The 12,563-nt window shown below is 39.7% G+C and overlaps 1 protein-coding gene across 2 annotated transcripts in view; it reads left to right on the top strand.

The window, feature by feature from the left end:
• The window catches only part of LOC117293677 (calnexin-like), an 82,225-nt gene extending 72,088 nt beyond the window's left edge, over positions 1–10,137 (top strand). For both annotated transcript variants that reach the window (XM_033776077.1, XM_033776078.1), the window contains exons 16-18: positions 2,523–2,699; positions 7,101–7,147; positions 10,029–10,137. In XM_033776077.1, coding sequence (XP_033631968.1) covers positions 2,523–2,699; positions 7,101–7,147; positions 10,029–10,071 — 267 coding nt within the window. In that variant the 3' untranslated portion in view covers positions 10,072–10,137. The remainder of the gene's footprint in view (positions 1–2,522; positions 2,700–7,100; positions 7,148–10,028) is intronic.
• The last annotated feature ends 2,426 nt before the right edge of the window (positions 10,138–12,563 follow it).

Raw genomic sequence — 12,563 nt, 5'->3', positions numbered from 1 at the left:
GGTGCTTGTGCGGTGCGACAATACCACGGTCGTGGCTTATGTCAACCGCCAGGGAGGTACCCGGTCGGCGCAGTTGTTCGCCCTGACTTGGGAGCTCCTTCACTGGTGCATCCGCCAGGGTGTCAGCAGTCCACATCCCGGGGGAAGAGAATGTGACAGCCGATGCCCTCTCCAGGGGCTGGATTGCCCCGACAGAGTGGTCCTTGCACCCTCAGGTGGCACAGACCCTCTTCCGGCTGATCGATCGGCCCCACGTAGACTTGTTTGCCTCACGGGCAAACAATCAGCTGCCAACGTATTGCTCAAGGGTTCCAGACCCCAACGCATGGCAGATCGACGCCCTGTCGATTCCGTGGGAGGGCCTCCTGGCTTACGCCTTTCCGCCATTCTCGCTCATCCCCCGGGTGTTGACCAAGATAGAGACCGCCCACTGCCGGGTGCTCCTCATAGCTACGTTCTGGCCGCGTCTGCCGTGGTTCCCTCGACTCGTGAGGCTCCTGGTCCACCGCCCGGTGGTCCTGCCTCAACGTCCGGATCTCCTTTATCAACCCAGTTCCGGGATGATTCATCCGGCCCCGAGGGAACTCCACCTGACGTGCTGGGTGTTATCACCCAGTCGCTCTTTCACACCGGGCTGCAGAGCTTGCCGCCCAGTCGAGGCGTGCCTCCACTCGTAAGATCTACGATTGCCGACTACGCCATTTCTTTAAATGGTGTAGACGGCGATCTATACGTCCCCCCAGTGCTTCTCTGAAGGACATAGGGGATTTTCTTCTTTACCTTTACGAGAGTGGGCTAGCGACCGCCACGGTTAAAAATTACCGGTCAGCCATTGCAGCCATTCATGAGGGCTTTCCTGATGGCTCCTCGGTTTCTACCAATCGAGCGATCTGTCAGCTGGCAAGGGGCATGTTTGTATCCCGGTACTCAAAGACTGACGGCCAGGCAGGCCGTGCGGTGTTGCAGTCGGCCTCCCGTGGGTCATCCTCCCGCTAGTCCTCTTCGCATCAAGTCTTCACCCTTGGTGAGTTCTTGTCTGTATACCATATATTTGTGCCACTGTTAACATTGATAATGTTTTTTCCTTGTCCTATTGGGACGACACCCCCCGGGTCGTGTGCGGACAATGTGGCCCCCATATTTTGCGTTTCTTATTTCTTGCAACAGCTGGTGCCTCCTTCCGGTCGCGCCTCGTTGCCATGACGCCATAGTAATTGTATGATGTGCAATAGTCCTGCGAATACCCACCGCCTTCCAAGACGGTGCTAGTCTATGCAATTGTAGTAATTTGCTCTACAGGTAAGTAGAGTGACGTAGACTCCCCCCCCCCCCCCCACAGTAGTGTGGGTAGGATCTACGAATGAATACTTACCTGTAGAGCATCCCTCCCGCCTGCCCCACTATACTTGGTTCTTGTATACTTGTACGTATGAGTTTCCGAGAAAGAGGGCGATTGCGCATGGTGTTCGCGCCGGTGTGCACTGGGCGATGGAGGGCGCTGTTGCACTTGTTGTAAAAAAGTCTTAGTGTTACCTAGCGGCGCATAGGGAATATGCAATTGTAGTAATTTGCTCTACAGGTAAGTATTCGTTCGTAGACCCTACCCACACTACTGTGGGGGGGGGGGATTTTTCTGCATGAACGCAAGGTCTTGATTGTGTGGAATTTTGGGACAAAGGGGAGCATTCGACACCACTCGAAAACTCGAATTCGCTTGCTCGATGCATGCAAAACTTGAGTGTGGTAAACAAGTTGCTTCGAGTGATTTGCGAGTACACGTTCCTCGCATTGGTTCCTCCTCGCAATCATCACTGTACTTTCTTAACATCGTTCTGCCTATTGAGTGTGACATTCTTTAAGATGAATGAATGTACTACCTAACTACTGACAGAAACATACTGAAAACAGTAGCATGACCCCCAGTGTGTCTATGGCACCTTTCTTGATAACATTTGGTTTTGGGGTAGTTTTTTAAACCTTTTCAGACAGGTTTTAAAAAGCTTTTTCTCTCTTGCCCCAAACTGCATGTCTGTTCTAATCCTTGTAACATTATTCTGCAATTTTGCTTTTGTAGATTATCTTTAGTTTAGCACCTATTTTGTTTATTACACTAATAAAATACTGGCCTCCATAACACAGTCTCTTTCATGTCTTTGTAACCACACCTTTTTTAGCTTCAGATGGAAGCAAGTTCTGGGGCTTGTTGAGCAGGAAGTTGATACATAATTTTGAAAACTTTGTGCATTAGTTGGCTTTCCCTTCTTTTTCTTGGGAAAATAAAGCAAATAATTGTTCATGTATATTAGAAATTATTGTATTCCAGTGATTACTTATCTTTGATGGCAAGATTATAGGTGTATTTTGTGAAAAAAAAATGGGAAACCAAAGTAAGTGTCCAGTACAGCCAACTATAATTAATATGGTGTTTGTTATAGCAGTACTATACCGCTGATGTCACTCCTGTCAATTTCAGGGAAAGAGATTGTCCTAAAGTGTTGTTGTGATATTTTTTTCTTCTTTAGTCTTCCTCTGATGGTGTAGACTCCAAGAAGTCAGATGATGTTAACACCGAGTCTGGTGATGGTGATGATGAGACACAAGAGGGAGACAAACAGGAAGAAGGAGAAGGAGAGACTGATGGAAGTCTCAGACAACGTAAAAGGGCAACTAAAGCTGACTTGGAGCAGTCTACTCAGCAAGTAAGTTGTATTGATGGTATGTTTTCCCAAACGCCTAGTAACAACAACAAAATGGTGGAAGCATGCTTAAAGTCACCTGGAAAAATAGTCACCTGGAAATAGAATTTTTGTTTCTTCAACCAATAGAGTATATGTTTCTGAACAATAAAATATTTTTGTGAGTATTTGTTTTAACGATTTATATGTTTAAAAAAATAAATAAAGTGGTGTGGGGGGTGACTCCGCCATTCCCTTTTGTGACGTCAATCGAGGCAGACTTTGCTTTGATTGAACATCGAACACACGTACCTGCAAGTACATTCAAGTCCTATTCGTGAGTTGTACGTTTCGAAAAAGGTTTTTTGCATTTATCTGGCAATGTCAACCAGGTGCAGCAAAACAACTAAAGATGGGGCACTGCGTACGATTCACCGTGCTGGGTAATCCGAGTGGACCATCTGCACAGCAGCCATACAGTTGTGCGTGCAGTCTGCTCCCTGACCGTAGTTCTGTAGGTAAGCATCATAACGATCAGGTATCCAGACGCGGTGTACGAGGCCAGACTACACATTTTCTCTTCAAAAATCGCGCCTCGATTGACGACTGGAACAGCGCCCTCTTGGGTCAGGCTTATTTTCAAATTTGTAAATAACGTGGAACTAATTATTTTTAAACCTTAGTTAAGCGTTTTTTCATATTCCACTCATCAAAACACACTTTTCAGTGACAAAAGCTTTATTTTGACAAAATACCACTTCCAGGTGACTTTAATTAATTTAGGTTGGGGACATGACAATGCATCACTTTTTAGGTGTACAGACAATAGTCCACACAAATAATGTGTTGGTTTTGTTTTAACTTTGTCTGCAAACATTTAGATAACTGCAATGCTTTTACATTAAACCTCATTCTTAACATGTACATTCAACTTCCATTGAAGTCGCATATAAAATCCGATACCCTGGATGAGTAAAAACAGTATTTTACTGTATAAAGCAAGATTCTTCCTGATTTTGTTTTGTTTGGGGGGCCTTTTCTAGACTGCTGTTTTATAAAGCTGTCTGTCCTAATTACACGTAGTTCTTATTTTAGACTGTAGGCCTATATACAGGCCTGTGAAATCTCCGCTTTAAAGCGGATTTCCGCTCTTTTTAATTTTTCTTGGGTTCCGCTTTTTTTCTGTTCCGTGTTTTTCCGTTTCGTGTTTTTCTTGCGGGCTCCGCTTTTTTCCTGTTCCGTTTTTAGCTTTTTTTTTTACTTTACATCCGAACTAGATCGTCAAGCAGCACGTACCTGGAATCGGGAAGCACTTTAATTGCGGTTGAGTTTGACATGTGAGTCGGGGGGCTAGACCCAGTAAAATGCTCCGTGTTGGTCTTTCATCTGTTAATTTTTCGTTTAGCAGCGCAATGTCTGTTTTACATGTACTTCAATGTACATTGTTCCATTGCACCAATAGAGGGCGCTTTACTAAAAAGCCAACGTCTTGAGACAAGATTATGCACACATGGTTTTCCCCCACGCGACGTACGTTGTGTGTACGGTGTGTATTTTTTTGTGACAAGTAAAATATATGGCAGTCGACGACGAGTACTCATTGCGCTTGTGGATTTATTCCTAAAGGAATGCTACAAAATTATCTTGAAAATGAGGATGCACAACACATTGTTACATGTAAGAATTATGGCCTATGTTTCTGTGAATGTGTTGTCTACGCTTGAGTTTTTAATTAAAGCCTTTTATTACGTTCGTAGTGCTGGCCCAAAATCTGGACAACAATTTTCCGTTTTTTTTTTCATGACCTGCTCACAGGCCTGTATATACATGTATGAAGTGCTGTAAAGACATGAAGTTTACTAATTTACAACATTACTTGTTTACAACAATTGCGTTAGATGTTAGTAAAGATAGCGTTGTGTCTCTGGCGCTCTTCTATCTTAGGTATTAGGGGTTCCAAAACGTCCAGTCATGGTTACTCCATGGTCCAGTCAACGATCCCCTTAATGTGCGTTAGGAAATGCAGTTGTGGATATGGCGAGAATTTTTGATCGAAATGAAGAACAGTTGGTATTGGAGTTAATAAGTGTCAAGGAAAAATAGATATGGTCCTGGTTAGAGGGAGATGTTGAATTTAAACTACCTGGTAATGTCGATAAATTAGTATGCAATCTTGGCGAGTTCACCAGAAAGGTCGTTTTTCCAGGGAAGTCGATGTGCACATAGCATGTAATTCTATTTAAGATAAGCAAAGATAACCCCAGACAGCTTGGCCCCCTAGACTCCAAGCAAGCCTCATCTTCAGCTTGGGAAAGTCTGCGGCATGATTGGGATCATTAATAATAGTGGATCAATGTTTCCTAGTTTGTGTTCCAACATAACCCATTATGCCTGTTTAAGCACCTACATTGATCTTTCCTTTGTGGGAAGGAAAATCCTTCAGTATTTGAACATGTTACGAATTGGAGGTTTGTTTTATGAATTATGTGATAATATTAGGTGTGGCTCACTTTCTTGGAAAGACTACTATGACATTAAGAAAGGTCTTGTAACACATGAATAATGTAGCAATAGCTCATTGCATGTAGTGTAGGTGTGTGCACTATGTTGCTTCCACATACACGTACTTGACTCTAGTGCAACCTTTGACTGTTGCTTTCTGTAGTCTTTTTTTAAGCCTGGGTGCCATGCTTGCTTGCTTGTATTGAAGCACTACACACAAAAACCTGCTAATGGTCAATTGTACAAGAGTGTTGTGTTTCGACCATGTGTATTGCTGCTGGATGCAGTAAAACAACTAAACTTAGGGTCAGTCTGCATGGCTGGTCAGACTCACAAGAGCATTAGTTCCTATGGTCCGCAGGCCTGTGAAATCTCATTTTAAAGCGATTTTCTGCTTTTTTTTATTTTCCCACTTCTGCGTTTTTCTTGGGCTCTGCTTTTTTTCCCATTCGGTGTGTTTCATGTGGTCCGCTTTTTTCCCGTTCTGTTTTTATCTTTTCTTTTGTTTTACATCTGAAATAGATCGTCAAGCAGCACATACTGTACTTGGAATGGGGAAGCACTTTAAATGCGATTTGATTTTGACATGTGAGTCAGGGACAAGACCCAGTAAAATGCTCCGCGTTGGTCTTTCATTGGAGCCGCTGTTGTAAATTTTTCGTTTAGCGCGATGTCTATTATACACGTACTTCAATGCCATTGTTCCATTGCACCAATAGAGGGCGCTTTACTAAAAGCTGTATTAAAAAGCCAACACCTTGAGACATGATTAGGCACACATGGTTTTCCCACACGACGACGTTCGTTCGTTGTGTGTGAGTATTTTTTGCAACACGTAAAAATATGCCTGTTGACGACGTGGCATCCTCGCGCTTGTGGAATTACTTCAAAAGGAATGCTACAAAAATATCTTGAAAATGAGGATGCACAACACATTGTTACATTTAAGAATTGTGGTCTATGTTTCTGTGAATGCTTTGTCTTTGCTGCAGTTTTAATTAAAGCCTCTTAACGTTCGTAGTGCTGGCCCAAAATTCGGACAAGTTTCCCGTTTGCCCAAAATCCGGACAACAATTTTCTGCTTTTTTTTCAAGACCAACTCACAGGCCTGGGTCCGGTCCGATGTCTTTTCAGCACTTTGCAGCATTTTATCTTCAAATAGCGCGTCTTGATTGACGTCACGAACAGCGCCCTATCGGGTCAGGGCCTACTCTTAAATTCGTAAATAAGATAAGAACTAATTTTTTAGAACCTTAGTAAACTGTTTATTCACATTCAACTCATCAAAACACATATATTAGTGACAAAAGCTTTATTTTGACAAAATACCACTTCCAGGTGACTTTAATATTGTACATGTATGCAAGACCTCTTTTCCGTTCGTCTGTGTCGCTACTTCTGCACAAGCTTAATGATACTACACATAGCTGTTCTTAACAGATTGTTTGGAAGAATACACTGTTTCTATGCGCAAACAAGTACATGTACTATGCACTGTGCATTTCATGTCCATAGTCTGTTGCACCCACTTGTCTGCATATCCTTGCAGATTTAACGCTTGGTTTTGTGACAAGGTGACAAGAGAGAATGCACTGGAAAAACACCCAGCAGCATCGTTGCCAAAAACTCAATTTTGCCACATTAATTTTAACTTATTATTTCATTGTCGTAATAATCAAATGAACTCAAGTCAATGTAAATTCAAACATGTCTAAAGTAGTTTTTGTGCAAGTCAAGTCAATTACAAGTCTTGAGAGAGACCAAGACCTTCATCCGAACTGAATGGAGTTAAACTCTGTAAATGATAAGCTTGATCTGCTGTTCCTAAATATCAGCTCTTCCCAAGTCAAAAGATGAGATTTTGTATCATATTGTCCTGAAAAGAAACTAATGACAATGTTATACATTTAAATTTGTTTACAGAAAGAAGCTGACGAATCTGCAGAAGGAGCTGCTGGAGACACAACTAGGTAAGAAATAACAAGGTTTGGTCATATGTAACATATTTACAAGGGAGTTTATAGTAGGATGGGTTACTCTACATGTACAATGTATTATAATGAGTTTACAATAGTAGAATGGGTTACTCTGTGTAGCGTTTTAACAAGGTCATGAGTAGAATGGGTTTCTCTATGTAACATATTAACAAGGTCATTAGTAGAATGGGTTACCCTATGTAACAAATTAACAAGGTCATTAGTAGTAGGGATTACTCTATGTATCGTATTAACAAGGTCATTAGTAGAATGGGTTACCCTATGTAGCAAATTAACAAGGTCATTAGTTGGAGGGTTACCCAGGGTTCTCCACATGCAGTTTTGTCCGGGCACTGCGCCCGAACAAAGTTCTCAAAATACTAAATGTGCCCGGACAAAAAATGCCGCACCCGGACAAAATCGGCGTGCGCCCGGACCAAAAATATCGCGCCCGGAAAAACAAAATTGAAAAACACTTCACAACGAACACAAACACCGTTCGATGCGCTGTATCAACTACCTTTTTGTATAATAATATAGTTTGCAAAGACTCGTACCCAGAAGTAGGCGTTACGCGTGCATTTTTCTCTGTGTTGCAGGGCATCCTGACTACCATTTGACAACAACGAGGTAATACCACTTGGTTCTGTGAATCATGCGGTTTAGTCGTCCTGATATATTATTGGCTGAAACAGCGCCTTCTCGTGAATAAACATCCGTCATTAGAGCGTGGTGAAGAGAATTTACCGCACTCTCAGACTTGAAATTAAGTTTACGTGGTATTAGGAGACCAATCAGAGATCGAAAAATACCCCAGGACGTAAATCTGAAACTCAAATTTGTTTTGCCGATCGTGCACTAACTGGTTTTGTTCGTGTTGAATTGATTTGCGCAAAATTGTTTCCACAATCAGTCCATCTTGCAGGAAAAGTTTGTGTAACTGCCGATCGAGCAGGAATGGCTTGTGGTTTGTGCAATGGCTTACCTATTTGAGCTTGAATAGTTTGCTCAATTTGTCGATAGTACAGGAGAAGTGTGCGCTATATGCCGATAGATATGGAATAATTTGCGCAACTTGGAGATCATGCATGAATTATTTGCGCAATGTGAAAACAGTGCAGGAATGGTTTGTGCAATTTGACAATAGTGCAGGATTGGTTTAGCGCCCGGACAAAATTTAACCCTGTGGAGAACCCTGGTTACCATATGTAACAAATTAACAAGGTCATTAGTAGGATGGGTTACTCTATGTAACAAATTAACAAGGTCATTATTAGGATGGGTTACTCTATGTTACAAATTAACAAGGTCATTATTAGGATGGTTACTCTATGTAACAAGTTAACAAGGTCATTATTAGGAGCGGTTACTCTATGTTACAAATTAACAAGGTCATTATTAGGATGGGTTACTCTATGTAACAAATTAAGAAGGTCATTATTAGGATGGGTTACTCTATGTAACAAATTAACAAAGTCATTAGTAGGATAGGTTACTCTATGTAACAAGTTAACAAGGTTATTATTAGGATGGTTACTCTATGTAACAAATTAACAAGGTCATTATTAGGATGGGTTACTCTATGTTACAAATTAACAAGGTCATTATTAGGATGGTTACTCTATGTAACAAGTTAACAAGGTCATTATTAGGAGCGGTTACTCTATGTAACAAGTTAACATGGTCATTATTAGGATGGGTTACTCTATGTAACAAATTAAGAAGGTCATTATTATTAGGATGGTTTACTCTAAGATACAAATTAACAAGGTCATTATTATTAGAATGGGTTACTCTATGTTACAAATTAACAAGGTCATTATTAGGATGGGTTACTCTATGTAACAAATTAAGAAGGTCATTATTAGGATGGGTTACGCTAGGTAACAAATTAAGAAGGTCATTATTAGGATGGGTTACTCCATGTAACAAATTAAGAAGGTCATTATTAGGATGGGTTACTCTATGTAACAAATCAACAAGATAATTATTAGGATGGGTTACTCTATGTAAACAATTAAGGTCATTATTAGGATGGGTTACTCTATGTAACAATATAACAAGGTCATTATTAGGATGGGTTACTCTATGTAACAAATTAAGAAGGTCATTATTATTAGGATGGTTTACTCTAAGATACAAATTAACAAGGTCATTATTATTAGAATGGGTTACTCTATGTTACAAATTAACAAGGTCATTATTAGGATAGGTTACTCTATGTAACAAATTAAGAAGGTCATTATTAGGATGGGTTACGCTAGGTAACAAATTAAGAAGGTCATTATTAGGATGGGTTACTCCATGTAACAAATTAAGAAGGTCATTATTAGGATGGGTTACTCTATGTAACAAATCAACAAGATAATTATTAGGATGGGTTACTCTATGTAACAAATTAAGGTCATTATTAGGATGGGTTACTCTATGTAACAATATAACAAGGTCATTATTAGGATGGGTTACTCTATGTAACGAATTAACAAGGTCATTATTAGGATGGGTTACTCTATGTTACAAATTAACAAGGTCATTATTAGGATGGGTTACTCTATGTAACAAATTAAGAAGGTCATTATTAGGATGGGTTACTCTATGTAACAAATTAACAAGGTCATTATTAGGATGGGTTACTCTATGTAACAAATTAACAAGGTCTTAGGATGGGTTACTCTATGTAACAAATTAACAAGGTCATTATTAGGATTGGTTACTCTAGGTAACAAATTAACAAGGTCATTATTAGGATGGGTTACTCTATGTTAAGGTCCTCTCATCAGCGAAGCATTTGTGTCTAGCTACATGTATAGCTGTAAAGTATTTAGTAATGTGTTGGTGAATCTATGTCAAACAGTTTGTTTCACTTTTGATGCAGGAAATCACCAAGGAAAGGCAAGACACGAACACGTAAAGAGTAAAGTAGTGTTTTCTGAGTATTGCTGGGGTGAGATGACTAGACATGTGGTTGTTACTGATCAGTATTGTACCAGCATGCATCTTTCTTGTAAGACTACAAAAGTAGATTTGGAAGGGGGAATAACTGCACCTGCATTCTGTTGCGTTGATTAGTGACCAACGCTTAACAAGGATACATAGTCATTCAAGAAGCTTTGTACTTGAAGGATTTTCTCACTTATTACTCAAACAGAAATGATTACTCAAACAGAAAAAGGAGACAGAAAACTCATGTTTAAGCATACTATTCAAACCGGTTCTCGTCTATAGGCCAAATAACAATAAATAGCAGTTGATCGTCCGGATTTTTCTAAAAAGAGGAGGATGAGGGCCTTACTATTTACTCTTTTTTTTTCAAGATGGCCGCTAAGTATTTCAAATCAAACAGGCCACCAATTCTTCAGTTTGAATCAACCGCAAACTTATTTAGTCCTATTAGTTGCATGAGGACCTGTGTTAACACTAACACTAACAGGGTCGGATAACAATTTTCTGGTAGGCATTCACTAATATTGTTTTATGAACCAGATGGTTACAAGTGTTCGAGAGCATCAAGTTAGATTCGGGAAAAGCTCCTAGGCCAGTCCTTTTGAAAAGATGGATTAAAAAAATAAAAAAATAAAAACACTTTTTTTAATATATATTTTACAAAAATCGAAAAAAAGGATGCGGCCCCCAAAAAGGATGCGGCGGGGACGATCAATTTATTTTGATTTTGCCTTAATAATTGATATTGGTATACTCTCCTGCCCAACAGTTACACAAAGCTAAATACTTAGTTCTGTACAAACAGAAGTAACCCATTTCCCAATTAGCCATGGTACTATATGTGGCAGTCTGTGATATACAGGCCTGTGAAAGCTCCGCTTTAAAGCGGATTTCCGCTCTTTTTAATTTTCCCAGTCTGCATTTTTCGTGGGTTCCGTTTTTTTTCCGTTCCTTGTTTTTCTTGTGAGCTCCGCTTTTCCCGTTCCGTTTTTATCTGCTTTTTTTACATCCGAAATAGATCGTCAAGCAGCACGTACCTGGAATCGGGAAGCACTTTAATTGCGATTCAGTAAAACGCTCCGTCTTTGTCTTTCATTGGAGCCGTTGTTGTTAATTTTTCGTTCAGCGCGATGTCTATTTTACATGTACTTCAATGTCATTATTCAAATGTACCAACAGAGGGCGCTTTACTAAAAAGCCAACACCTTGAGACAAGATTAGGCACACATGGTTTTCCCCCATGCTACGTCCTTACGTACGTTGTGTGTACAGTGTGTATTTTTTTGCGACAAGTAATGCATAATATGGCAGTCGACGACGAGGACTCATCGCGCTTGTGGATTTATTTCTAAAGGAATGCTACAAAAATATATTGAAAATGAGGATGCACAACACATTGTTACATGTAAGAATTGTGGCCTACTGTTTCTGTGAATGTGTTGTCTACGCTTCATTTTTTAATTAAAGCCTTTTATTACGTTCGTAATTTTGGTCCAAAATCCGGACAACAATTTTGCGCTTTTTTTTTCATGACCCGCTCACAGGCCTGGATATACCAGTGTAGGGGAGAGTTCAGCTATAGATTATACAATTAATTTGACATCATTTTGTTGAGCTGCAGATAGAAAATAACATGACTACAAATGCTTCATAATTCAGTAAGTTACTTAAGAGTAAAAACGAATCACTAATCAAATGATGGCTGTAGACTACAATGACAATTAAATCCTCTCTTAATGGTCTGTAATACATGTAGTGTAGTTCTAGTTTATAGTTTACTGTGTTGATGTGTTCCAAAAGATTAAGAGAACAAAATGATAAATTCTTTTGAGTTAATAGTTAATAGTATTCTTTTCTCTATTTGGTGAAGTGTAGTTTAGACATATGTTAAATTCAAATGTGAAACAATCAAACAATTGTTCTTTTTTCCCTTGTTTTCTTTGTGATTATGCCTGTCATGGAAGACACAAACACGTAAAGAGTAAAGTAGAGTAAAGAGTAAAGTAGAGTATTGCTGGAGTGAGATGACTAGACATGTGGTTATTACTGATCAGTATTGCTGGAGTGAGATGACTAGACATGTGGTTATAACTGATCAGCATTGTACCAGGTTCAAATTCTACTCATTTTGAAACAACTACCAGCTATCCCAAAACCTTTATGAAATGTAAGCAGATCAATTAATTTCAAGTGTTGAACCCCTTGGGAGAACACCTACATAGGAACAAGGTTGTTTCAGAATTGATAGGAGTGTTATGGCAGTTTATTTAAATTTTATTTCATTTACTTCAAGTTCAATTCATCATAATTTGGCTTGCTGAAAAGCTTTGTCTTGTTGCAAAAATGTAAACAAACCATTTCCATTGTACATGTATTTCCATATTTGTGTAAAAAGCCTTTATAAAATGGTTTAAGCACAACTAATTTTGACCCTGAATTTATAGAGGTGGTGGTTAGTAATTTGAAG

The sequence above is a fragment of the Asterias rubens genome, chromosome 8 (assembly GCF_902459465.1).
Source record: "Asterias rubens chromosome 8, eAstRub1.3, whole genome shotgun sequence".
In the NCBI taxonomy this organism is placed as follows: domain Eukaryota; kingdom Metazoa; phylum Echinodermata; class Asteroidea; order Forcipulatida; family Asteriidae; genus Asterias; species Asterias rubens.
This window is presented reverse-complemented; position numbering and strand designations above follow the sequence as displayed.